We start from the raw sequence: 26,800 nt of genomic DNA on the forward strand, positions 1-26,800 counted from the left end.
TCCTCTCCGAAGTGGCAAATGGCTCCGTGGACTGTGAGCCTCACAAGCGTAAATCACACCCAAGCCATGAGGCTGTCTATAAAAGCAGGTCTTGTTTTTTCAGGGGCAGGGTATGGGTGTGGGAAATGAGTTCTGGTGGGATGATGGCATAGTGCTGGGCAGGTAGGCACTGCAGGAGGCCACTGCTGGGCGCCAGTCCTGAGTGCGAGGATCACATGGGAAGGAAGAATGGACACAAACAGAATTTTTCTCCCCAGCAGCTGTGCTTGCAGCCACGTCCTGGTTGGGGTGGGGCCAAGGGCCCCCACGAGTTAGCCAGTTCCAAGGGCAACTGGAGACTCAGCTGTGTCAAAGCGCCTGTTGAATCAGGCCAGTGAGTCATCTGCTTGGCGAAATCTTCGAGGTACAGTGGCCTGAATGCCTCCCTGGGACAGTGGCAGTGGCTGTTCCCACAGTGGTGGCCAGGCTAGAAGCCCCGGGACTCCTAGCTGTCCTGCTGCCCTTAGAAAAAATTATAAAACTAATGTTCATTGTAGAAAAAAAAATTTAAGCATAAAAAATATATGACCCATTAGCCTGTCCCTAATGGTAACTGTCATCTTCTTCTTGATGGTCTCCTTCGTCCTGAGCAGGCACACGGTCGGGTTGAGATTGCCATGCCGAGGTGACACACAGCCCCAGCGACCCCCAAGGCCAAGGCTCTGCAGCCACCCCTGTGGTCACCCCTCCCCACCCCTTCTCACATCCTGGCTCTTACAAGCAGTGCAAACTGGAAACCTTATGTTTTGTCACTAAGTGTGATGCTGGGTTGCCTTGAGTTGGTCTTTATCATGAGGAACGCTCTTTTTCGTTTTTTGAGCCTTTAAAACATCATCAGAATGGGCGTTGACTTTTGTCGAATGCTTCCCTAACCCTGTGGGTTGTTTTCATATTTGCCCTCGCTACCCAGCCATTCAGAGTCATCCATTTGGCCCTGTGCTCTGAGGACAGGGTCTTGCTTTTGTGGAGGCTGAACAGGGGCTGTGGGAGGTGCAGTTGAGGCCTTCAATCTAAGTCACAGAGGTTACCATCCTGCAGGAACTCTGGGAGGGTAAGGACTTTCAAAGGCCACATGCGGGTGGCCCCACTGGGCCCAAGGGTCTAGGTGGCTTCTGGACACCCAGAATGTGTGACTTCTCTCTCCCCAGAACTGTGTCAGCAGGCAGCAGGTCCTCGCGGCCACCCGCCAGTTGCAGCAGCTGCTGAAGGCCCAAGAGACGCGCTTCGCTGAGGGCCTGCGTGACCTGAGGGGCCGGCTGGCTGCGCTGCAGAGCTCCGCCAGCAGAGTGGGCCCAGACGCTCCCCCGGGTAGGTACCCCCAGCAGCTGGACATGGACAGGGCGCGTGCACCCTCCACCCAGGCTCTCCTGTCCCACCCTCGTCTGAGCCACTGCCTCCTCCCCGACCTTCCAGTCCAGGAGTCATGGTCACGACTGCATGTCACCGTCACACAGTTGTCTAAGGTCACCACTTTCACAGCAGTTCCCTGTTCCCTATCCCTACCCAGGGGGACTCCAAGCGGCACCGGTTTGGGTTTTTTGTTTTTGTTTTTTACTTTAACAGACTAATGTTTAGAGCAGTATCAAGGTCACAGCAAAGGTAGGTGGGAAGCACAGAGAGTTCTCACATACTCACCATCCCCATATACACGCAACGTCCCCACTAGCAGCGTCCCCCAGCGTGGCACGCCAGGCCCGTGAACCAACACTGGCTCCATGAGAGTCCCTGTCAGACCAGCAGGGCGAGCAGAAGGGCCGCGGACACATCCATCTGTCTGGCGGGCGGGCTCGACAGACACCGGGCTGTCCTGCTGGTCCCCCTCACGGCTTTCGTGCTGCCAAGTCCCAAGGTGGGTGGCTGGATTCCCTCCCTCCAGCTTCTCCTCAGAGAAAAAGGGATGGCAGGGGCAGTAACCATGCTCTAGGGCAGAAGCCCATGGAGCATTGGACGTCAGTCGCCCACGTAAGACCCACTGTCAAGGCCCTTCCTTGCCGTGTGAGATGAAGTTCCTGGGGAAGGCACTGGATTCCCTACGTTTTCAGAGACGGTGGCGTCGGAGCCCAAGTCTCAGCACCACATGCCCACCTGGTTTCCTGTCCTCCCCCACCGCCCCTGTGCAGAGCCCAACCTGCCAGCCAGACCCCCTCACACCTCCCTGGGCACATGGGGCCCCAGGGCTCGTCACAGCTGGACTCTGAGCCAGGCAGGGCGGCCATCCTCTTTGCTACAGATGGGGAAACCAAGGCCGAGAGAAAGGAGTTCACTGTAGTGGGTCCCAGAGCCAGCGACTTTTATCTGCCAGGGGCTCAACCGCACACATCCCTCCTGTGCTTCTGGGAGCTTTTGTCGAATGCTTCTGGGCGGCCTGTAGCCTGGAGAGGGTTCTCAGAAGAACGAGCAGGAGATAATTTGTAAGACAGCAGCCCAGTGCAAGGTCTCTGCCACGAGCACAGACAGAAAGGCCTGTTGTTAAGTCACTAGCCCTCCCACCCCCAGATTCGAGGGCTTTCTTCCCTGAACCACACAAGATGTTTTTAAGTGGCCAATTCTCTTTTTAAGCAATTAACACCAATTGTTTTCTCTCTCATGTGTTGGACTCAGGCTGGCTGCTGCCAGCACCCCCACTGCAGGGTAGGTGCCATGCCTTTGCCCAGGAGCTAGCCCTGGACCAAAGCGCAGCTGCCAGGATGATTCTCTTTAGCTTTATTTATTTTTCTTTTTGAAGGGCATTTTGCTGGGGGTCGGGAAGAACACGTTCTCATCCTCTAGAATCCTTGGGCTTCCCCTCCTGTCTTCAGCATTCCTTCCCATTCCCCAGCCACTCCTACATGGAACCGTCACAACCGATCGGCTTCAGGGCTGGTCCGAGCAGCCTCGTGTTCCTCACGTCGCCAGGCTCGCTTCCCCCCGACTCTATTTGTCACACAATAGCCCCCCCCGCAAAGTACAGGGGCTTCCCTTCGGCCTGCAGACACGGGGACACGCTCATAGTGAAATGACCAGCCATGGGGCATGCTGTCCATTGGACAGGGGCCCTTGGCTCCTATTTGGGGGGTGACAGCAAATTAATTTTTAATTGACTACATCCATTCACTAATCTCACTAACATTTATTGAGCACCTACTGTGTGCAGGTATGATTTATCTGTGAATTGCTTCAGCAGGTGTTTTCCTGAGGGTTTTAAGAATTCCTCACCCCAAAGAGACCCCACTCCCTTCCCCCAAACGATGGTCTCTGACATTCCTCAGATCTGCCAGGAGTGCTGGTACTGGCCTGTCCCACTGTCCACCCAGATTCCACATGGTTACGCCTCCATCATCCTCAATTCTTGGCTCCAGTGAGACGTCCCGACCACCAAGTGCATGGCTGCGCCCCTTGCTGTGCCACCCAGCACTGCTCCCTACTGTTTTCTGCATGACACTTGAAATCTCTTATCTCATTCTGCTGTCTGCTCCTGGGTCTCGGTTATTAATTGTGTCCCCTGCTAGAAGGGGTTTCCTGGGAGCTGAGTTTTGTCTGTTTTACCCTTGAGAGCCTAATATAGTGCCTGGCACATCGTAAAAACATAATCAATCAGTTTTTATTCATTCCTGTGTTCGAAGATTATTTATTGGGTGCTTGCTGTGGGGCAGGTGCTGGGCTGGGCCAGGTGTGCAGCAGGGACCCAGGCCAGGCCTAGGCCCCCCTCAAGCTGCGTCCCAGGGAGAAGAGTGACAGCAGATGTGGAAACAAACATGTGGACAAGATGCCTCCAGGGGTCACCAATCTTGAAAGGAAGCCAAGGGACTCACGGCACGGCAGGTGCCCTGGGAAGTTTTAGTGAAGCTTGATGGTTGGAGGACACTCTGAGAGGGGCGGGCATTCAGTGGGGACCCACGTGAGTGAGGAGGAACCAGCGATGGGGTGTTCTGGGAGAGAGCCATCCAGGCCGAGGGAAGAGCAGATGTGGAGGCCTAGGGGTGCTGAGCCCTTGCTGGACTCAAGAAGGCAGAGTGGCCGATGGTCAGTGCAGCTTGGAGTCCCTCCCTGACCATCCCCCTTCGGGGCTGTGCCCAGCTCTCAGGCTGTCTGAGCCACATTCCTTCATGGTTCACAAATGCACTCTGAGGATTCCATGAGGCACAAAATTTAAAGCTGTGCAGCCTGGCACTTAGCCTGAAGGAGGCATTCGCAAAGCCAGACACCTGTTAACTGGGGGATGTCCTTCCTTTTCTCCTTACAGTGCCCTGCCCTGCGCTGAACGCCCCTCTGGGTGGCAGGAAGTTCGGAAACAAGTACTCAGCAGGTCACGAAGTCCACTTTGCCTGTGACCCCGGGTTCCGGCTGGTCGGGCCCAGCAGTGTGCTGTGCCTCCCCAACGGCACCTGGACGGGAGAGGGGCCGCACTGCAGAGGTGGGTCCTTCCTTCCCTCCCAGCCAGGCCATTGCTGCCCAGGGGTCTGCCAGGGACAAAGGGTCACTCCTTGGCATACTTTTGGCCTCTCCTCCACCATTCCTCGCCACAGATCTATCTGTAGCCACCATGTCTGATGGCCAGCTCCACCGGCAGGGCACCCTAGACCCTCCCAACAATTTACTCTTGTTGACATATGGGGAAACTGAGGCACAGAAGGGCCTTGCCCAAGGCCACAGAGCTGGAGGACAGGCGGAGGGGACTCAGTACCCTGCTCTCCCCAGCACTGGACCAGGAAGGAGTCTAAAGGAGGCACCGCACAGAAACGCTCCCCGAGGCTGCAGCTTGTTTGTGAGGCTCTTGGTGGCCTGTGGTGTCAAGGCCACTCCCAGGTGTCTCTACTGTCCACTTTGGGACTTGGTGTGGACAGGCTCCAGGACAGACTGCTGGGTGTGGGGCAGCATGACAAGCTTGTCTTCTCACTGTGCTGGGCTTACAAAATGCTTGCTTGGTGCCCAGAACAATCAGGCTAGGCTCACGCCATGGGGGTCCTTTTCAGAAATGCACGGTCAATGCTTCACGCTCACCAGTCACCTTTGGGGCAGGGTTCAAGTGACATCTGCTGGGACACAACACCCATGGCTTTAGCCCGAGAGTAGAAGGGGAAATGCAGATGTTATATACACAAACAGATTGTGGAGAGTGGCAGAGAGGACTTTGAATGGCTCAAGAACATACCGGAGAACCAGAAAACCCACGATCTGTCCCGACGTGCGCGGGGTGACACAGGAGGCGCAGGGCAGCCAGCCCCACTCTCGGGGCCTAGATGTGGTTTCCTGTCTCCCAAGAAGGGCAGGTTCAAAGGGTGGTTACAGGTACCAGCTCTCAGACCAGTTGGGAGCCAGCCAGGAAATATAAGCCATGTGACATGCAGACACAGCGGGGGACATGCCAGTACCTGGATTCACCCTGGACCCCGAAAGACTGCCAGCATCTCAAAAAGATACAAAGAAGAAAAACGGGTTTTCTCCTGTGCTGAGAACTCACAGGATTTATTCTAACAGCTTTCGTGTGTGTCCTGCGGCCGAGCTGACCGCAGTCACCATGTTCAGTCCCCCCAGGACTTGCCTGCACATGACTGGAAGTTCATGACATTGCCTCTGTTGTCCTTACACACTGGGACCCAACTCAAGAGCCTCGATCAGACTCGGAAGGTCTCATTTTTGGGGGACAAGACAGCGGTATGGCCTTCTGCCCCCACTCTCGTCTTGTCTCCTGTGACACCTTGGTGACATCGCCGCCGTCCACAGGTGGGCCTTTCTCGAGCTGGTTCCTCAAGAGCCCGGGGTTGATCCCCCAGGTTCTCGCACTTTCAGAAAGTGCACCATTAGCACTGGATGTCATTTCAATTGGACATAAAATTCTTGTTTCCTGTTTCTTTCCTCGAATGTCTTAAATACGTTCGTTCTTCTGTGTCTTCTGTTTAACTAATGCTGTTGCTGCCATCATATCCCGGTCTTTTTGCCTGGATGATGCCCAAAGGGTTTTTCTTTTTCTTTAAACTTGAATCGTTTTGTTGGGTTTCATGTCGACACTGGCCTTCCCAAGCCAGTTTTCTCAGCTGTGAGCCCCACTTTGCAATAGGAAGTCTCTGTGCCTGGAGCTGCCTGGCCCCCAGGGGCTCTCAGAACATTCCAGGACAAGCCCCAATATTGTCCAGACTCTATGGGAGGTGACTCCAAATTAGGCCCAACCAGTGAGATCAATGAGGAGGAAGGAGGTGGTCCGGATCCAAGTGGGGGAGATGGAAGCGGGTGCAGCTGAGCCCGAGCAGAGCTGGGAGACCAGGGCCAGGCGGTTAGAACAGCTGTGCAGGAAAACGTGTCCCCCCCGTACACGTGACGGAAAACCCCATAAACACTGTTGCGAGAAAACAGAGGGTACAGTCTAAGGACGATGAGGCAACACCAGAAAGACATGCCTGTAGAACAGATGGATGCTGTGACAACATGCCCAAGCTGCAAGAAACATTTAAAAGATGAAAACCATGGAAAGGCAGCATGCGCGACATTTACAGAACCTCGAAGTGAGGTGACAGGAGACGTGGGAGGTTTGACACGCAATGACAGAACACTAGCAGGAACTGGAAACGCAATGGCCAGGACTGGCTCGCATGAGCAGAACCCTGAGCCCGGCTGGAGGGCACAGCAGGCGCAGCTACAGCGGGTGGCGGGAGCAGCAGCGTGCTTCCACTCGCCAGCCTCTCCGCAACCCCAAAGGCATCATTAAGTGTCACCGCCCGGGGCAGACGTGATGTGATGACCATGTCCTTCAGTCAGGACAGAGCGGGCGCTGGGACTGGGCAGTGGCCATGGCACGCCTCCAGCAGCGGATCAGATAAGGATGGAGCATCTGCATGGAGGCTGTTAGTGATATCGGCCCTGGGCAGCAGGGTTCCAGGCATCTGGGCACAACCCCACCCCCACCTGTCCGGGTTCCTCATGCTCAGTGCCCCCTGCTGGGGGTCCTCTGCACACAGACTGAAAGGCACCAGTGTTTGCACCAGGCTCCGTGCCCACTCCAGGGCCCGTGACTGTGGGCTCCACAAGTGAGGACGACAGGGCTGGACAGTGAACAACAATGGGAACGCCAGGCCCTGTGGCTTCGTGTGCTCTGCTTCCAGACACAGTCTCAGAAGCCAGTTGTCTGAAAACAAAGTGTGCAGGGTGCAGCCAGGCCCAGGTTACTAACGGGTTGAACAGGCCCCCCAGGACAGGCAGCGCCTGGATAGTCTGGGTTCTCCTGTGACAAATGCAGTGTCACAGTCTACATGACATCGCAGTCCCAAGGCCACAGGGAGACCCCTAACAACCCACCCACATAAGGCTGCTGCCCTCACCAGGAGCAGAGTCCCTCCCTCCTATTACTGGACACAGCAGGAGAGGACATGGTCCTGACCCGTCCCGGGATGCTGTAGTCAGCTAGTGGTCACCGACCTGAGCCTTGGGCTTGTGGACTCGCAGCCTGCAGATGGGCCCATGGATGTCAAAGTCATCTTATCCTAATTGGGAAATTCATGAATGTTCCTCATGGGAAAACAAAAGAGGACAGAAAGGTATAAATAAGCAAAGAAAAAGTACCACATGGAGAAAACCTACCGGACTTGTCAAGGTGCATCTTCTGAGCCCTTCCACAGGGCTGCTGTGAGGATGTAAGGAACTGCCCCTTGCTGACCTTGAGGTCAGGTGCAGGGTCAGAACGCCTTGGTCCCATAGGAGCAGGCACAGTGGAGGATCACAGCCAGACTGGAAAGAGAGGGCATTTCCCACCTCCCTCCCATTAACAGAACCCCTGAATGGAGATCCTTCAAGGGATTCTGCCTGGGTGCTGGCAGGTGGGGGTGGCTGATGAGCAGCCCCCTGGTGGCAGAGCTCCAGGTGGGCCGGGGTCCGTGGCCTGCTGAGTGATGTGTAGACTGCATTTGCTCTCACGGTGGGGACAGTGGCAAGGGCAGAGTGGGGAACGGGAGCTGGAGTTATCCTGCAATGTGTCAAAGTCCTCTCATCCGTGTTTTGTTTGTGTAGGATCAGAACTCACACTTGTATCTGATCATTCTTTCTTTTCCTAGATATCAGCGAGTGTTCCAGCCAGCCCTGTCAGAATGGTGGGACATGCGTAGAAGGAGTCAACCAGTACAAATGCGTTTGTCCCCCAGGAAGGACGGGGAGCCGCTGTCAGCACCATGCCCAGACTGGTACGTAGTCATATGGGGCAGGGCGAGGACATCCCGCTGCCAAGAGATGGGGACCCTGGTCAAGGGCCACCAGATTTGGGCAGGTCAGAGTAGGCTCTTCCTCTCAGGGTCACACCCACTGACCCCGCTGGTACCCTGAGGCCATTTCTGGGGAGGGATTTAGTGCTTTTGTGTAACCAATTCTGATCCTTCTTATGGAAGAAATGTTCTCGTGGAAGGACTGAATCACAGTCTGAAAACTCCATGGACTGGGGTTGGGCCTGGGACGTTTCCATGCTACCATCTCCACACGGTCACATTTCCACTGCAGACCAGCTCCTTCAAACACTCCCGCCACACCCGTCAACCGTAGTTAATGATAGAGGCCAAGTGTCTTTAGAGCTGGGTGATGGGACATCTGGCTGGTGGTGAGGGGGTCCACATTGAGTCCAAGGTGCAGGGTGGCTGTTGTGCAGATGGCCAGGAAATCCAGTGGGGAACCTACAGGGACAGATTGGGATCCCCAATTGCGCAGCAACCAAAATGTCCTATACAGAAAGGTCTGACCCTAAAGACAGAAAAGCCTAGAGGGTGCTCTGTGATTCCCACGTGGCATCTGCCCTGGGGAGGAGGGACGTGCAGCTGGCATGGTCCAGAGACCAGGAGCTTTGCCAGTCTTCAGTGTGCTGGCACTGGACCCAACCCCAGGTCGCTAAGTGTTGCCGCCCTAGACTGGCCGCTTTATGTCTTGATTCGGTTTGGCCGAGGCAACCTGCTAGGAGCCTCTCCAGGAGGAGGTGCCTTCCCCAGAGCACAGGGGCCCCTCCAGCTCCTGTCCCCATGCTGCTCTGTGCACAGATTCCGGAGGTGCTAGAGTCAGTCTCTTCCTGGCAGCCCCATTGCGTCTCCTACTTATAAACAGGGCAGAAAAAGAAATGGCCCCCTTCAGCCCAGATGTGCTGGTCCTGGGCACTGGTGGCTTGTGTATCAGACCTTAGGCTGCTGTCCCTCAGGCCCAGGATCACCTGATGTGTAAAGTGTCCCCTAAACAGGACTCTGCCCCAGGAAGGGAAGGAGGGGTTGGCAGGCGCATCCCTGGACAGCCGAAGACCAGGGATGCGCCTGCCAACCCCTCCTTCAGCCCTGCCTCTGTCTTCTTAGCTTCCAGGAGCCTGTCTCACAGTGCTTTTTAAAATAACCTGTTCACCTTTTCCTTTCTCTCATGGAAAAACATACACAACATGCTCTGTGCAGTGAACAATGGCCCCCATCCTCCCCTCCCAGTGACAACCCTCTACTTCTGGCTCTGAATCCGATTCTTCTGAGGACTTCACAGACGTGGAGTCACACGTGTCCTCTATGCATCCCATTACTTTCACCCCCATCCCCTACAGCCTCTCTCAAACAAATGAAAGCTCTGAATCCTTTGAACTTTAAAAATCTAATTCTTTCTGATTAGAAAATTGCTTCCTTTTCTTCGTTAAAAAAATAAACAAAAACTTAGACACTTTAGAAAAGGGTGAAGAATACACAAAAAAGAATCCCCAAACCTGTGTTTGGAGCTTCAGTGATAGCTGTTAGCATGGGCGGGGCGGGGCGGGGGTTGGGGGGGCCTGTTGCACTGTGCTCTGTGCACCTGTCCCCTAGCCCTTCCGCTGGGTTTTGGTCAGTTACCTCCCTCCTCCCCCACCTGCAGAGTAAGCGCTGAGGGCCGCCCTCCCCAGCACCTCCTGTGGTCCAGCCGGTAAGGTGGGGGGGAGGGGTGGCCCTGAGGAGTCTTGTCCCTGCAGGAGCCCCTGAGCGTGTGGCTGGTGACCCCGCCTTCAGCCGTGCGCCCCGCTGCGCACAGGTGGAGAGGACCCGGCAGTGCAGCTGTGAGGCTGGTTTCCAGCTGAGCAGCACAGCAGGAGACAGCATCTGCCAGGGTAGGTGAGCCATAGGGCCCCCACCACGGGGACGGGGCCAGTATGGGAGGAACACAGGGGGGAAGGGGCTCCCACCTCTGCCCTGCCACCTGCAGATGCACCCAGCACGCACTCCTTATGGAAAAGCAGCGCAAGGGGATGGGGAGGGCAGGCTTGCTAGGCAGGTTGGTCTGGCAGAGCCCTGAGCCCCTGTCTCTCCATCCGGGCTGGAACCACAGGGGCAAGGGCTACACTAGTAGACAGGCCAAACTCAGCAGGCATCTGGGGCCATCTCTGTACCCTCTGGGGCTTAGCTTTTCCTGTAGAGCCACTTCTGCTGGTCCTCTGGGCCCCCAGCTCAGGAGAAGGGGTGCATGCCTGCTGGGGCTGGGGCTTCCGTGGGGCTCCCAGAGTCAGGCTGGCACTCTGTCCTCAGATGTGAATGAGTGTGAGCTCTACGGGCAAGAGGGGCGGCCCCGGCTCTGCATGCACGCCTGTGTGAACACACCCGGTTCCTACCGCTGCACCTGCCCCAGTGGGTACCGGACCCTGCCCGACGGGAAGAGCTGCGAGGGTGAGTGGGCCCGCAGCAGAAGGCGGGTACTGCTCTCTTGACCCACCAGGACCTCAGAATGGGATGTGGTGGCTGTTGAGGGAGTCAAAGTCTCAAATGTAGTTAGTCTGTTAAAAAACACCAATGAATCTCAGATCAGGCTACATCATCACTGATTTAAATAGGAAAGCAAATCTCTTCACCAACCTGGCAAATACTCTCTCCCAACCTTATGGGAGTAACTATTCTCAAGGTCAGGTCATGACCTCCTGCTCAGCAATGTCTTTAACCAGGACTGGACCCAAAGGCAGAGCAGCCAGACAGTCCCTGTGTCCTGCAATCTGGAGGGGACATGAGGCTCCTGGCACAGGGCCCCTTCTCCACAGCCTGTGCAGGCCCACATTTGCATCTGAAAGGGAAGCACCTACAGGCACTTACGCCCTAGTGTGATCACCCAACATCTCAGGCCTGAACCCTGATGCTGCAACAGGTCTCTGGGGGGAAATGAGTTTGCTAACACAGGCTTGCCTCAACTGGAGAAGGGACAGACCTGTGTCCCCAGCTGTACTCATCCATGGAGACAGGGCACGGAAAAGAACCTAGCCAGATAATGACTCCAAACTTCTGGGAAAGAAAGGGGAGAGAGGACAGAGGGCTCCTCCATGATCATGGGGGTGAAGGGAGACAGCTCCCAGTGACAGCCTGTCAAGGATCCACTGCAGGACTCAGAGGAGTGGGCAATTTGGGACTGGAGAAGAAGGCATCCAGGTAGCTGTCATCCATCCATCCATCCATCCGTCCATCCCTCCACGCATCTCTCACCCATTCGTCCACCTATCCGTCCATCTGTCCATCCACCCATCCATGCATCTGTCCCACAAGTGTTCATGAAGGCCACGCAAAATTGTGTGGGGTTGGGAAGAAACAGTCTCCAGCCAGGGAGCTCACGGGAAGGGAACAGAGAGTTCACGTACGGGAGAGTGCAGTCTTGTAAGGCTGAGCAGAGAGCTGTTGGTGATTCAGTCACCAAGAAAGTGGCGCAGCCTTGGAGGGAGGCTGCAGGGCCAGAGGCAGGCCTGAGAAGCGCTGTGGTGGGCACTCCTCTGTGCTTCTCAGCCTCTGTGAGCAGTTGTGCTGGGGAGGAAGATGGGTCGGTGGGGAGTGGGGGGTGTCCCCCAGCACATGCAGCAGTGCCTCCATGGACCTGGATTCTAGGCATAAAGGGGACAGGCGTTCCCCTGTAAGAACACGTGTGACTGTTTAGAAAGCTCGCTAGGTGTGGAGCATGACGTTCCAGTGGCCCCATCAGTGACGCTGGGTACATTGGGGATATCGGGAGCCTTCTCCCCGGCTGGGTCTCATATTTCAGATGTCGACGAGTGTGTGAGTCCACAACACCTATGTCCCCGGGGAACCCTGTGTGTCAACACCGGCGGAAGCTTCCAGTGCGTCAGCCCCGAGTGCCCCAAGGGCAGTGGCAACGTGAGCTATGTGAAGACATCGCCCTTGTGAGTGTCCCAGGGTGGCGGCCAGGGCCTCCAAGGGTCTTGGGGGAAGGTGCGGTGTGTCCGAGAGGGAAGTCTGGCACCTCTGAGCCCTGCCTCCCATCAGCAGACACATTTACTGTGTAGTCAGAACCCAACTGGCCCCTGCACGGGGACTTCCAAGTGTGCCTGCTGACATGGTGGGTGATGGGGCTGTGGATGCCCCTGGGTGCTGCTGGGGGCATGACCAGGGGCAGGTATGACTCACATCAATTTGGGAGAGGTCCACCTTCCCGGGTTCACACTGCACGTCTACACACCTGCCCAGTGTGCTATCACTGGCTTCCCCACGGTGCTGGACAGCTCAGCTGCTAGGAACCTCAGCACTGGGAAAGCTTTTTCTTTTGGGGGACAGGCCTCTTAGGGAGAATCACTGCAACTGTGACAAAGTACGTGCATTTTCTTATGACAAGGAACTCATGAGAGCATAGAGTTGTCTTTAGAATGAATCGACTTCACGAGCTTAGAAACCTGAAATGCTTTGGGAGCTATGGTAAATCAGAAGCAGTAGAAAAGGTAGCTAGCTATCAGTGAGAGTGAAGACCTCAAGAGTCACTGAGTGAAATGAAAGGACAGAGGGACCTGCATGTCACAGCCTTGGAGACATCCCTGATTAACAGCTGGACACGATATTCGACCTGTATTAATTACCACGATGATATGACTCACCAAACACAATGATCTGCATCTGTGTTTGTGCAGGAAATGTTGGACAGCTTTCCTCATGACCCTGACCCTAAACATTAAGGCACACAGCAAATAACCCTGGTGTTTGCCAACTTCAGAGCGCAGAACGCCACGTTCTAGGGTGTTGCTAGCTACCTGTTGGGTCCCACTGTTTCCCAGGGAGGTCTCAGCACACACGGAGGGCTCCAGGTTTGAATACCAGCAACGCCATTGCTAGTTCACCTTCCCTGGCTTTTTCTGTAAAAGCTATAGTAATAGCACATACACACATGCAGACACATGCATGTACGTGCAAACACCTGCACACAAGTATACCTGCATACACATGTACACACACGAATATACATGCACATGCAGTGGCCCACGCACACACAGTGCAGCCAGGCACATACACATATCCATGCACACATATGTGCACACATGTACACATACAGGCACACACATGCACAGGTGGGTTAGGGGAGCATCTCTTACCCGCCACCCTGATGCTAGCCGCACTTGCTTGTAGCTCCGGGCGCCTGTGGTGAGGGCTCCATGGCTAGGGAGGTCACTTTGGTGGCCTCTGCCAGGATGGGTAGCCCCCACGTCTCCGCAGGCTGACTGCCACCTCTTGCCTCTCTGCTCCAGCCAGTGTGAGCGCAGCCCCTGCCCCATGGACAGTGGGCCCTGCCGCCACCTGCCCAAGACCATCTCCTTCCACTTCCTGTCCCTGCCCTCCAACCTGACGACACCCATCACACTGTTCCGCATGGCCACGGCCTCAGCACCCGGCCGTCCCGGACCCAACAGCTTGCGGTTTGGCATCGTGGGTGGAAACAGCCGTGGCCACTTCGTGATGCAGCGTGCAGACCGCCAGACAGGGGAGCTGATCCTCGTCCAGACCCTGGAGGGGCCTCAGACACTGGAGGTGGATGTCGATATGTCCGAATACCTGGACCGCTCCTTCCAGGCTAACCATGTGTCTCAGGTCACCATCTTTGTGTCCCCATATGACTTCTGAGGGGCTTCAGATGTGCAAGTCTGTGCCTGTCTGCTCCCCAAGAGCTCTGCTGTGGGCACTGGCTGCAACAGACACGTCCTCTCCCTGCCTACCTGCCCATTCACCCAGGTGTCTGGGGCAGCGCTGCACCTTGGCCCACGGAGTCACACAGAAGGGCAGCCTCCAAACCCAAATTGCTGCCATCACTTGTTTCCTGCTTTAAGGCCCTTCCCTTAGACCAGCAATCCCCAACCTTTCTGGCACCAGGGACCGGTGCTCCTATGAGAATCTAACACCTGATGATCTGAGGTGGAGCTGAAGCAGTGATGCTAGCGCTGGGGAGTGGCTGCAAATACAGATGAAGCTTTGCTCGCTTGCCCACAGCTTCCTAACAGGACCAGTCTGTGGCTTGGGGGTTGGGTGTACTCTTGCCTTAGATTATTCATTGGCTCTGAAATTTCTTTCATGGGGAACAGGCAGCTGCAGGAAGTGACCTGTGACGGCTCTGTGGGTCTGAAGTAGCTGCAGCGGGAGCTTATAGTGAGTCTGAGGTGACTGCCCATCCTCCCGTGTTGCTGTGGTCGTGATACGAGTGTTAGATCGTGCCCTGTGTGTGTGACATGGGGTGGGTCCTCAGCCACAGCCCCGTGTGCCACTCATGTCCGTGTACCGTCTGTGACATGCCAGGGCCTGGGACCCCTATGCAGACCACAAGACCAACATTAAAGAATAGATTCTGCCCTAATTAATTTCTGCTGAGAAATCACAGCTCACAATGCAACCTGGTATTCTGAAAAAATAAATTTCCTGCTGCTCCCTGGCCTCCTGGCCCATCCCTGAGCCTGAGCTGGCCCATTCCTTCCAATAGGGGACACCTGGCCGAGGCTGAGTTGCCACTGATTCCAGGCCTACTTCTGATGGGGAGCCTGGGAGTTACCTTACAGGGACCAACCAGGCGGGGCATGTGTCCCTGAGCTGGGGTGGGGGAGCCTGCTCAGGTTAAAACTTAGAAGGCGGCTAAGTTGTGAGGCAGTTTCAGCATCCAAATGAGAGCCAGTCTGGGGGAGACGCCACCACAGACTACTGTGTACACTTGTTGTATTTGCCAGGGTGGGCAATGGAGCTGCAAGGAGTGTGCTGCCAGGGAGCAGTCTGCCCACAGCAGGGTGTTCTTGGACAATGGCCTCGTCTTATTTGTCAGACAGAGCATGAGGTGCAGTCAGGAGTGGCTTTTGGCGTTTTTCTCCTTCACACATGGGCTTGGCTGCCATCTCTGCAACAAGAGCGCCAGGGTCTGCAAATGCGCTTTCCTGGGTTCTTACAAGACTCTATTAAAACTGTGCTTCCAGGTGGTGCTGTGATAGGTCAGGGTCTGTAGCCATGCAGGCCTCTGTGCAGAGCACCAGGGGAGAGCCGAAGGGCCTGGCCATGTTCCGGAAAGTAGGGTGTCACAGTGGCATCCTCCTCCTTCCTGCTGGGGGCAGGGACGGCTCCCAGGGACACGCCTCTCACCCCCAGCAAGTGGAAAGGCAGTCTCCAGAACAGGTGCCCAAGCCAGCCTGGTGTATGACAATGGCCTGGATGCCCCACAGGCCCAGGCTAAAGCAGTGGTTCACATTCTGTGCCATCACAGCACCTCTTTCAAAGGCCGGCTACTTGGGCCCTTCCTATGGACTATGCCCAGGCCCTCCTCTGTGGGCAACGTCCTGCTCTCTGCCCTGTCACCTCACTTTCCTGTGGAAGCCAACTCTCCTTTGTCCTTTCGCAGCCCCTATCTGTGCCAGACCAGAGAAGCAAATGGTGCAGGTGTTCACTTGCACACTTTCCAGGAGATGTGGGTTCACTGGACTTGGCAGTGAGCCTTTAAAGTGTTTTTTCATGCACAGTCGCAGACAGACATGGAGGCAGACATGCATGACAGGCCCACGCCCCGCGTGCTGGCCTCAGTGACTGACACCCCCTCCCACCCCAGGGATCCATGGGGACTTTGCAGCAGATTCTGGTTGTCACATCGCTCCATCTGTAAATATCTCGGCTTATTTCTCTGAACCCTAAGGGCTTTTTAAAAGGACAACATCATTACCAGCCGCACCTAAAAAAGCAGCAGCGATTCCATAATGCCTTCGCAGTCAGCCATTGTTCCTGCGTCTGAAGGGCTTGGGTCTTCCATCTGTTGGGCTGAACTAGGCCCATGCTCTGCATGCGATTTGCCGACATGCCTGTGAGCTGTGGCTGCAACACTCACTTTATCCCGTGCTGGGAGAGTGGGGAGGCCTGTCAGAAGACAGGGCTGGGTCACTTGTGCCACAGGATTTCTCAGTCTGGGCTTACCTGGCTGCATCCCTGGCATGTCTTTTAACACGCTGCTCTACCCTCTCTGTGTTACGTGTCAGCAGTCATATCTAGAAAGTCATCAGGGCCTGTGAGGCTTTTTCACAAGACCACTTTCTTGGTAGTGATCCTGTTGACCCTTTTTTCCTACATCAGCAGCCACCGATGGCTACTGAAAGGTCCCCGACTCCTGCAGGGGCTGCAGGCAACATTCTAGTGCTGTTATTTCTTCTGCGTTTATAAGCTGGCCTGCTCCATAGAGGAAGCTCCTTTCCTCAGTTACCTGGCCACCTGAGAGTCAGTGTGTATCGGAAAGACGGGCAAAACTTTGACTCCGTCAGTTTCCAGCGAGGTGCTTTGTTCCCCAAGCAAGCAGACAGCGGTGGTTTAAGCACACCTGGTGCACCTTCCCACCCACCATGGCCCATTCCCCTCTGGCTCTTGGGGCTGCGTGATGGCAGGCACTGACTCCCTTTGACATGACCCTTGGGTCTTTGACAGCTTAGCAGTGGAAGCACAGATTCAGCGGATGTTTCAGCCTCATCTTGGATGGTTTATGCTCCTGTCCTGAACCCATCCGTTTCCCCAGGAGCCCTGGTCTCTGTCAGTGGGGAATGGGAATTGTAAATCAGAACCTCAGCATGGGGCGCTATTGGAAGTGATTTGCTCGCTCTTTCTTGATTTTAGTGGGCAGAGCTAAGAAATACAAACTATCAGAGAAAAAGCACCACGTGAGTTTTATTGGTACATCCAGGTCCGCTCAGGGCTATAGGGTTTAAGGTGACCTCACTGGTCCTACACCTGTTTTCTCACATTCTGAAAACCTCAAAATCACCAGAATAATCCCACGTTGCCATAAACCCTCGGAAGAACAATGCCATAATTACCACACAATCATCACAGTTAAAGTTCTTCTTTTCCCATTTGTTTTGTCCTTAGTAAATCCTAAGGTAAACAAATTAGTTTCAAAATAACCTGGAATGGGTCCTCGCTCTGTGGTTATTCCCCAAACTGGAATCATGGGTATGCCTATTCACTTGGTTTTGCTTAAATTTTGAGAGACTGCTTTTTTCATTTTAATTTTTTTATAATTACGTAAACTATTTACACGGTTCCAAAGTCAGACCCACGCAATGATTTGTATGCAGAGAAGTCTGTATTCCACATCCCCTCTACTCTATTGCTGCCTTCTGCCGTAGATGATCAATTTATGTTACCCTTCCATTTAAAAAAATATGTTAAGCGACTGATAAACAACGGCATACTGTTTCACATTTTCCTTGATCTTGCTTTTTTTCTTCTCAACAATATACTGGACATCGCTCCATAGAACGATCAGATGTTCTATAAAATGCTGTTATAAGGACATACAATTTTTTATCCGACCAGTCACCCTTGACTGACATTTGGGTTGTTTCTAAGCTTTTGCTATTAAAAACATCGCAGCAATATGCATCTGTATTTTCCTGTTTTTGCCTTTGAGTCTCTGGGGTCAGTTTTTCCTCCAGGAGGAGTCTACTAGTTTCTGCCCAACAACAAACAACATGTGAGTCACATTCCTGAATAAAGTAGGCCCGGGTGTCCATGGCTGTTGACATCACCACACTTACCAGACCCTCCCTTGGGAGGACTGTTCCACAGCCAGCCCACTGCCCATCCTGGACTTAGGAGGAGCCCGCAACAGCCATCAGTAAGAGATGATGCAACCCAAATGGCTCACTGGCTCCTGAACGATGAAAGGTTAGCTAGGTTTCCAGGTAACTCTTAAAACTCATCTTATATTCTCAATATGCAACGCCTCCAACACTCGCAAAGGAAAATAAGCTGGAAACAAGCTACCACTTGTCATAGCAAGCTTGATGTGGTGGGGGGGGGGGCACGGGGCGGGGTCTGAGTGGCTGTTAGGGGCGTGGTGGCAGACAAAACAAGTCTGTCCATAGGCCTCTGCTACCAGCCCCCAATCTCAGCCCTCAGCTTGTACTGCAGAGCTAAGAGGCCGACTTATGTGACTTTCGCCTGGTCCCTACGTGTCTGAAGGTGTTTATAAGCTGTGTAAAAGTTCTGAAATGTCCCCTGCATTCCAGGGGATTGTTTAGCTGCTTAAGATCCAGTGGTGACAGAGCTGACAGGGACTCTGGCCTCCTGGAACTTACATTTCAGCAGGCAAAGTGGTAACACATGTAAACAAGGAAAGTGTGTGATTTCAAGGAGGGCTGTGTCTATGAGAAAAGCAGCAGCAAAAGAGGATGGCCAGTACGTGGCGAATGTCTGCAGGTCCACCACCTATGTGGCCCAGACGATATACACTGCCATTGTGTGCGGTGACAGGTGGGCCCCAGCTCTCAGCTTTTGGAATTGTGACTCAGAATGTCATGTGTGTGAATGCAGTACTACCTGGTAAGTGAGGCCTGGGCAACTGCACTGGGCCCATGTGTAGAGGAAAAGTATCTGTTCGCAGAGCAAAAAGAGATGCTGACTTGCAAAGAGAGGGGACAGAGGAGCATGGGGACCTGTAGGGACAGCCTAATTTTCTGTCCTGGCTATTACTGCTGTTAGAAAATACCCCCAACTCAGCAGCTTCAAACAATGATCTTACCATGCTCACGGGTTCTCAGGGTCAGGGTTTGGGTGGAGCATGGGGAGGGATTCACACTAGCCCCACATCCACATTCCCTCTGCTGGGAACACGCCTGCCAGGATACCTGATGGGTCATTCACGCACTCACATGTCCAGCCTACATGGGGTCCCCACAGATGGCACTGACAAGCAGACAGTTCTCCTTGGTCACTCATGTGGCTTAGCTTGTCCAGAGAATGGTGGCTTCAGAGTGGTCAGACATAGTGGCACAAGGTCACTGTTCTGTGTCCAGAAAACCAGGCAGAAGCTGTGTGCATGGCCTTTGTGACCCAGCCTCAGAAGTCACTTAGGGTAATTCTGTTGGTGGACTAAGGCAGGAGAAATGGACACAGACCAGTGAGCCCATCCCCACCCTGCAGGCTCCAAGGCAACCACAGTGTCATCATGGGCCAGCGAGTGTCAGAGACCCAGACTAGGGCATCCATCACGGCATCCCCGGGGGCTGTCCTCTAGCCTTCTCTTTCTACACAATGGCGTGGTTATGGTGAGTGGGTCTAAGGTGGGGCTCATCTGTAGCCCAGAGCATCCCAGTCCCCTGCAAGAAGCCCAGCCATCTTGTTTGCACGTGGCCTAGAGCTGGCCCAGCAGCTGCCTGCCCAGGGTCGCCTGTACCCATCAGTGGGCTGATGGCTGAAGACCCTCCCTGCACAAGACCAACAAGAATGTGTGAAGAGGGGCCACGTGTCACTGCCACGAATAACGTGGCTCACGTTTAGTCTGCTAAGGGCAGAGCCTGTAGACAGGCGGGGAAGGGAGTATGGGGAAGACAAGTGCAAGGGACCCTGATGACAAGATTGCTTGTGGAGACCATGGACAAAGTGACAGACAACAAAATAGATGGTATTTGTGGCAGCGATGAATCTGGCCAAATCTTTCCCATTGTGCCCCCCATCCCCACCAGGCCCTGGTGAGCTGGCACTCCTGTCCTCTCGTGGCTAGGCACTGTGGGCTGGTCCTCCTAAGAAGGGGTGCAAGGCTCCCAGGGCCAAGCGCAGTCACCCACTGCCATGGTCCTGGGCTCTGTGACCTGAAGTAACGCAGCGTTTAATGAGACCAGCCTTGCCACAGGCTGAATGATACACACTGGGGTCAAGTTCCTGGCACATCTCCTCAACATGAGAACAAAACTCCGCAACTTGCAGGTCTGCTGTAATTTACGTTATTGTCTGGGCTCCAAGAATATAAATCTCTTGAGTACAGGGACTTCTATCTCTTTTGCTTATTTGTTGCTATGTCCCCATGGCTGGAATAACATCTCCTACGTAACAGGTGCCCAGTACATGAGTAGTTCCATAATAAAATCACTAGGAAAAAAACCCAGGAAACATACTAGATTAGGGTGGGCCTTAATTCAATGATCGGTGTCCTTATAAGAAAACAGTGACACAGACGCACACACAGGGAGAGGAGACGGAAGCAGAGAATGGAGTGATGCTGTCACAGCAGGAAATGCTGGGAATAGCCAGGAACCTGCATTAAGTGCCAGAGGCAGGAAGGACCATCTCCTGGAGCTTCCCGAGGGAAGATGGCCCTGTGACATGTTAACCTCAGACTCCTGGCCTCCACACTGCAAGACGATCAGCTTGTTTTTAGGCACCTGATCTGTGGGACAGATACACCGAGTACGCTTTTCTGCCCTCCACGTCTGCTGAGTGCCAGTCACTTCCACCCCAGGGAACATGGACAGCCACCCACAACCAGGCACACTCTTCAAAACCCACTCTCCAGGGCAGCTGTCCTCTCTGCCAATAAGCCTGGCTCAGTGTGTTCTTGTGACCGCTGCTGAATTAGTCAGAAAGATGGCCATTTTACCATGACTATAGGGCCACACTGGGGACATCAGGAGGCCAGTGTTCAAGCATGGTGGCCCTTCTTCTTCACTGAAAAAGGTGCTAATTTTATAACCGGTAATGGCATAATTCTACTTATTTCTGCAGTGGAAGCTGAAACAAAGACTCAGTCAGCATGTTTCATAAAGAGACGCACTGAGTCCAGGGATAAGGAAGGGTTAGCCCAGGGGACAGGGAACAGAATGAGAACCACTGTCCATGCAGGGTCTGCAGAGGCTAGTTCTCACTTCCAAGCACTCCTTCCCTCACCTTCCTAACATGTCTTTTCAGAAAAGGGGGGCTGCCTTAGGGCCCACACGACACGCAGACTTCACCATTCAGAGCACGAAGGTCAGAAATGTCACAGCATAACCTGCTGCCACCAGCCCCATCGGGAAGACAAGACTACTGACTGCCAGCAGCTCTCCGCTGTCCCACCCAACCCACCCCTGCCGGGACCACCCCATGAATTCCCTGGACTCACAAGCTGTGTAATCATTTTCCCATAACACCTTCCTGTCCCCCAATCCCTAGAAATGCCATCTTTCTCTTGCTGGAGCCAGTGATAAACCCAACTCTGCTGCCTCTAAGGGGGAGTCTGAGTGACCTTCGACAGATGGGCCTCGATCTCAACTTCAGCAACCAGTGGCCTCTTGTGCGCCCTGGACTCACTGGTGTGGCAGTCACTGTGAGGTGTGCACTGGGTGACTGGAACCAGCTTGGAAATGAGACCTTGTCAGAACTGTACAAAGCCTTCGAGGGCACGTCACACATGTGCACAACTATCACAGAGGGAAGTGTGACTGTCAAACAGAGGGAGGTGAGTGTGCCTGGCTTAAATACAGGGAATCCACCACCTGTGCTTGCTCTCTCCCCATGAGCCCTCCTTTGTGTCCACCTGCTCTGGGGACTTCCTGGATCACTTGAGGACCCCTCACCCCACACTGTGCTGCTTCCAGCTTTGACCTGCACCACCTCACCCCTTTCCCCATCTCACCCCAGGGCCATGGGTGCAGCAGTGGCCCTTTGATGTTATATTTTGTGACTCAGGGAGTATGGAGTGAGGGCCTTGCGTGTGCCTGACCCCCATGGGGGTGCAGCCTTGAACAAGACAGTAACACTGGAAGCCCCTGTGCTGCCCCCAGGCCATCTCTGGGAAGAGGACATAAGGGATGCTGAGCCCAGAAGTAGGGACAGGGCGCCCTGCCTGACGAGCACGGCAGCTGCCCTGACAGCAGAGGACATGAGGGGAGGCTACAGATGAGGGGGAAATGGGAGAACAGCCCTGGACCCCCATTTCCCAATCTTGTGGCCTGGCCTGTGGGATCTGGACAGCAGCCCTGCCACTCATACATGGGCCCTGCCTATAGCTCCCCACACCGCAGCTTTTTGATAGCAAGGGTATTCTTGTTGAGATGTCACCCACATGGTCTTCCTGGCCGAGTATCTCCCAAGTTGCCCCACTTGTTACAGGCCCCCCCCTCTGTCTTGCCTTTCAGTCCCCAGATGCACAGACTGCATATCCTATTTAAAACATCAAGGTCAAAAAAAAAAAAAATAAGTCAAAGTCATCTCTTCCCTCATTCCTTTTCCTGGTACAGACCTGGCTATAGGGTGTGTCCCGAAGAACACAGCCTGTAGAAACCCTGGCAGCTGGGCAGCAGGGGCCCCAGGCGGGAGCGGCTCACGTGGCCTCCCCAGCCCAGGAGGACACAGGATCCCTCACAACCGCACAAGGACCAGCATTCAGCCTGAGACAACTGGGAATTCAGTAGGACCAGGTTTCCCTTCTTCAAGGACTGAAATAGCAATCTTATGTGCATTTGGCTGAAATAAGGGGCTCTTGTGTTGACTACGGGTTTACCTAACAGGGTTTGGTACTGGGAAGTTTGGGTTGGCACGTCGCCTGCAGGCACATGGAAAGCTGAAAGGAGCTGGCCTGTCAGTGGGTGGGGCTGAGCCACACATGTGCTCAGGAAGTCTCAGACTAAGAGTCCCTTTATGTCGTCATGTGGTGGGATTGCCCCCATGTTGCACATCTGGACAGGTTAGCATGGAATGTCCTATAGGACTCAGAGGAGATAGAAACCTTGGACTCACCTGAGACTTATGTGAATGCTGGCAGGCCCCTTCTGTGGAACTCCTTAAAAAGGCAGTTTAAATGGGAGCCGGAGGGAAGGTCCCAAATACTGAGGAAGAGGGGACCCTAGACAGCCCAGCAAGGAGGCTCTGGAGAAAAGGATGAGAGCACGCAGTCCTCGCACTGTCACTGTCACCGACAGGTCCTTCTGCGGTGCAGGTACAAAAAGAACAAAGTGGGCGTCAAGACATCAAAATGCACCAGAGCGCGAGCTGGGTCCCACTTCTGGACTGGCCACTGAGGGTCTTGGCCAACCCGCGACTTCATGGAAGGCGTGAGGGCTCAGGCAGACTCGGGCTAAAGCCATTTTTTCAGAACCCTGGAAAGTAAGTCGAGAGAGGCCACTTGAGAAAATCAGCTGCATTCTGGCAGCACCTGGGCTTCTCTACCACCCCTCACCAGCCCACAGTGACAACTGAGGCAGCCTGCACCTGGGACCCTGTGTGCACAGCGGACTGGCAGTCCCTCAAATGCCCCAAACTATCATTTGAAGAAGCGGTGGTCTCTGGTACTGCCATCGACCAGACCAGGCAGCAGCGAGCACACAGCCTGCAACCTAGGCTACATGTGTCACTCTCAGCTACAAGAATCTCAGCTCCTTAGAGAAATGGACCAAGTGCAGCAGGGGCCTAGAATCTCATGTGGCTGTTCACACCATTGGCAGGACTCAGGCATTCGTGGCAGAAACAGGTCCCCATGGCCCTCAACATGGTAACTTGAGTCCCCAAGACTGGGAGAGCCGCCCTGCTGCTTCTCATCTGTGACCCCAGAAGGGCTGGTATCCCGTAGGGGCCATATTAGCTGAGGCCCAGCTGAGGCCCCCTCCCTCTAAGGAGCGCGAACATTGGCTGTGGCCTTGACTGGTGTCAGAGAAGTTGCTTCATGGTCAACTGGGGTCAGTCCCAGGAGCCTGTGCAGGGTTATGGAGTGGGCCCTAGAGCGGGAGTTGGGGAACCTACCACTGACAGGGCGGGGGATAGGGACAGGGGCCACTCCTTTTCATAAAAACCCATTTTTATAATTTATTAATCCAAAATAAACTCTTAACAAATTTTATTTCACAGTAAACTTGGCTATGTACATATGTGCTTTCAGCTTAAAATTACATTCAAGTCTAAATCCACCTAACTTAATAAGATCCACTACCTTTTATGCACCAGTAAAAATAACCTGCCAATTAAAATGATAGTCTATTAACTGTAAAAGACATTCCAGTTTCAGAGATGTGTCCCAGGATGAATGGATGATAACCAAAAATACGCTACTTCTCCATTTATAAGCCACATAAAGGAGCACTGCAAATTTAACAGGGAGCAGCTGCAGTCCCAGGCCTGGCAGCTTACCTTACTCCTTCCCACCCACCAAGTACACTCCCCCACCTCCCAGAGCCAGCCAGTCCTTGCAGCTCCGCTCCATAGCCAGTTTCTCCCTCACACCACTTCCCTGCAGTGTATTATCTGCAGGAGCCCAGACAGCAAAAGCACGTACTGGGAGGGATAAGGCACACAAACGCAGACCCTGGACAAACGGAGGGAGGCCTGCTTCTTGGCCCACACTCACTGGCCTGCTCGCCTTTGTAGTTTTCAGAGAAATCAAATCAGGATGGCTTCAACAGTGAGGGAAATACGTCACCATGTACGTGACGGGACATCAATCCGAAGGCCACCATCTCCTCCCTAAGGATAGTGATGTCCACAGCACGACTATCAAGGACCCAGCTTCTTCCCAACTTTCTCTGTCACTTTCAACTGCTTTCTAGCTCCCCTCAAAGTCATAGACAGATGCATGGGTGTCATACTGACACGGCCGCGTCCAGCCTCTATCCATGGGTCAGATGCGTATGAGGGGACATGTAGTCCTATTTCAAGCCTGAGCCAATTGCTGGCAAGAAGCATTGCACTTCTAGTATTTGTTGAAACCAGTGGTTTTCGACCTTGGCTGTGCTGTGGAACCACCTTTAAGCTACTGAAAATCCCATGTCTGCACCCTAGCACCCACAACCCACGTCAGAATTTCTGGGCATCAGTCCATCAGTGCTTATTTTAAAAAGCTTCCTAAGTGATCCCAGCGTGAAGCCAAGGTCGAGGACCACTTTAGACCCTTGTCATACACCCTAAGGGCTGGGGCCAGGGACTACCACAGGCAGCAAGTGCCACAGCAGAGAGGACCCCTCTCAGAACCGAACTGCAGGGAGGGGGCAGGCCTGTGATGGTGCATGACTGAGGAGCTAGGAGACCTCTTCCCAGATGGGGTTTCACCTGCAGATCATAGTGACAACGGTCTCACCATCAGGATCCCAGAAGGGGCAAGGGTAGGGGCTGGCATCTCCCATGCACGGCTCTGGCGTTCAGCAGATGCTCAACCTGACCTCCCATGTGGTGCTGCTGCTTCTGACGAGCAGTAAACCCCACTGTTTAGGCCAGGTCACCAAGTCACATGGTATGCTGACCTCCTCCAGCAACCTGAGAAGAAACCCATGACTGTCATCCCCCAGTTGCACTCATCAGAAAGCAGTCAGGGAGCTGAGACTGCTTGACACCAGGGAAGCTATGAAGATGGGACAAGTCAGTGTGCACCTCAGGACTACATACCTGGCTTACATCAGCTTACCAACAGACAAAACAGAGTTTTACTGTCACGTGGTTTTTTGTAACTGACCATACATAAAGATCTGACACCTGTCACACAGTCTCAAAAATGAGATTCTGTCCAACCTGCTCAATGATTTCCACTGAGGGCTACTGACAAAGTTATGAGCAGGAGAGGCTCCACATCCCACCTTTCTCCCCACAACAGGGGGACATGATCTTGTCGTCCTTCTTGCAGGTGACTTCACAGGAGATGCAGAGCAGCAGAGGGGCAGAGGGCCATGAGGAGGAGGCCTAGTGGGCTGACCTCCAGCAACGATAGGGCGCGCTGGAGACAGGCTGTGAGGAAGGTGGGTGAACTGGGCTGGAGAAAGCGGAACTGGAGGCGAGTGGCTGGGAGTCTGGGCCCATGACTAAAGGCCACCTTGGTGCCTGCGGCATACCTGGGACAGTCTCTCCCTTTCAACTCAATGCAAGGTCAGAGATTTCACAGACACACATCTGCCTGTTTAACTAACAGCTGTAAAATCTGAGCTTTCTTAACATTTCCTATTTTTCAGTCCCTTAAACCTCTGCTTTGTCTTTTAAGTCTACAGATGAGATGAGTACTGCCCCTTAGGGTGTAAGAACTGTTTTTCTATATGTAAACTTTACATACTTGTTAAATTGTCATATATAATTAAATATAACTATTTTCAAGGCTCGTGAAAATAGAAAAAATATAATGTAACTGTTCCTATTTATATTCCCTTTTCCATGCAATGGATCCCATGCCCCGCCTCATAGGGTGACAAGGTCACAAGGTGTAACAGGGAACGTTAAGCAGCAGGAAACAGGTGGTGGAGCACCTACCCAGCATGCAGCACACACAATGGCTCTGCCTCAACGCCCCCTCCTACAGCTGAGAGCTACAGCAGGAGTCCGACCTCCTCTCAGACGCAAAGTGTTGCTTCTTTGGGTGATACAACCACTCCCTTGTACGATGTCATTAAACTATGGAAGGTGTGGCATGAACACCTCAGTTTCTCTCCTCTGTGACTTCTTCTGGCAGCTTCTGGTATGTTCTCTTACCCTCCGCCTGAGCCACAGCCAGAGGGAACTAGCCCCCGCCACCAGCCACTGGCACAGAGGCCGACTCACTCAGCTCAGACCCCAACACCAGGACCCAGGCCCCTGCCACTTCCTTATCATCCCAGCTCTTGTCCAGTACGCTTCTTAAAGCGCATGCCAGTCCCTCTCTGGCTTTAGTGGGATTGAGGTACAACCAAAACCTTTGGCTCATGTTTTCAAATAGGGCTTTGCTAACAAGTGTCACCAACTTTGATGCACTTCACACATATGGCAAGTTAGGGATGCTATTATTTTTCCCCAGCAATAAAACAATATGATGAAGATAGTTTCAGTTTCACAGCATTTTTCTAGTAATGATCAGTACCACTATA

At 53.8% G+C, this 26,800-nt stretch overlaps 1 protein-coding gene across 2 annotated transcripts in view; it reads left to right on the forward strand.

Moving 5' to 3' along the window:
- The window catches only part of FBLN7 (fibulin 7), a 28,438-nt gene extending 13,771 nt beyond the window's left edge, over nt 1-14,667 (forward strand). Inside the window, exons 2-8 of one of the 2 annotated variants that reach the window (XM_011377854.2) lie at nt 1,188-1,347; nt 4,262-4,432; nt 8,061-8,186; nt 9,956-10,090; nt 10,506-10,643; nt 11,992-12,130; nt 13,481-14,667. In XM_011377854.2, coding sequence (XP_011376156.1) covers nt 1,188-1,347; nt 4,262-4,432; nt 8,061-8,186; nt 9,956-10,090; nt 10,506-10,643; nt 11,992-12,130; nt 13,481-13,853 — 1,242 coding nt within the window. In that variant the 3' untranslated portion in view covers nt 13,854-14,667. The remainder of the gene's footprint in view (nt 1-1,187; nt 1,348-4,261; nt 4,433-8,060; nt 8,187-9,955; nt 10,091-10,505; nt 10,644-11,991; nt 12,131-13,480) is intronic. The other variant, XM_011377855.2, reaches the window with a different exon arrangement.
- Nucleotides 14,668-26,800: the final 12,133 nt, after the last annotated feature.

Source organism: Pteropus vampyrus, unplaced genomic scaffold (assembly GCF_000151845.1).
Source record: "Pteropus vampyrus isolate Shadow unplaced genomic scaffold, Pvam_2.0 Scaffold323, whole genome shotgun sequence".
In the NCBI taxonomy this organism is placed as follows: domain Eukaryota; kingdom Metazoa; phylum Chordata; class Mammalia; order Chiroptera; family Pteropodidae; genus Pteropus; species Pteropus vampyrus.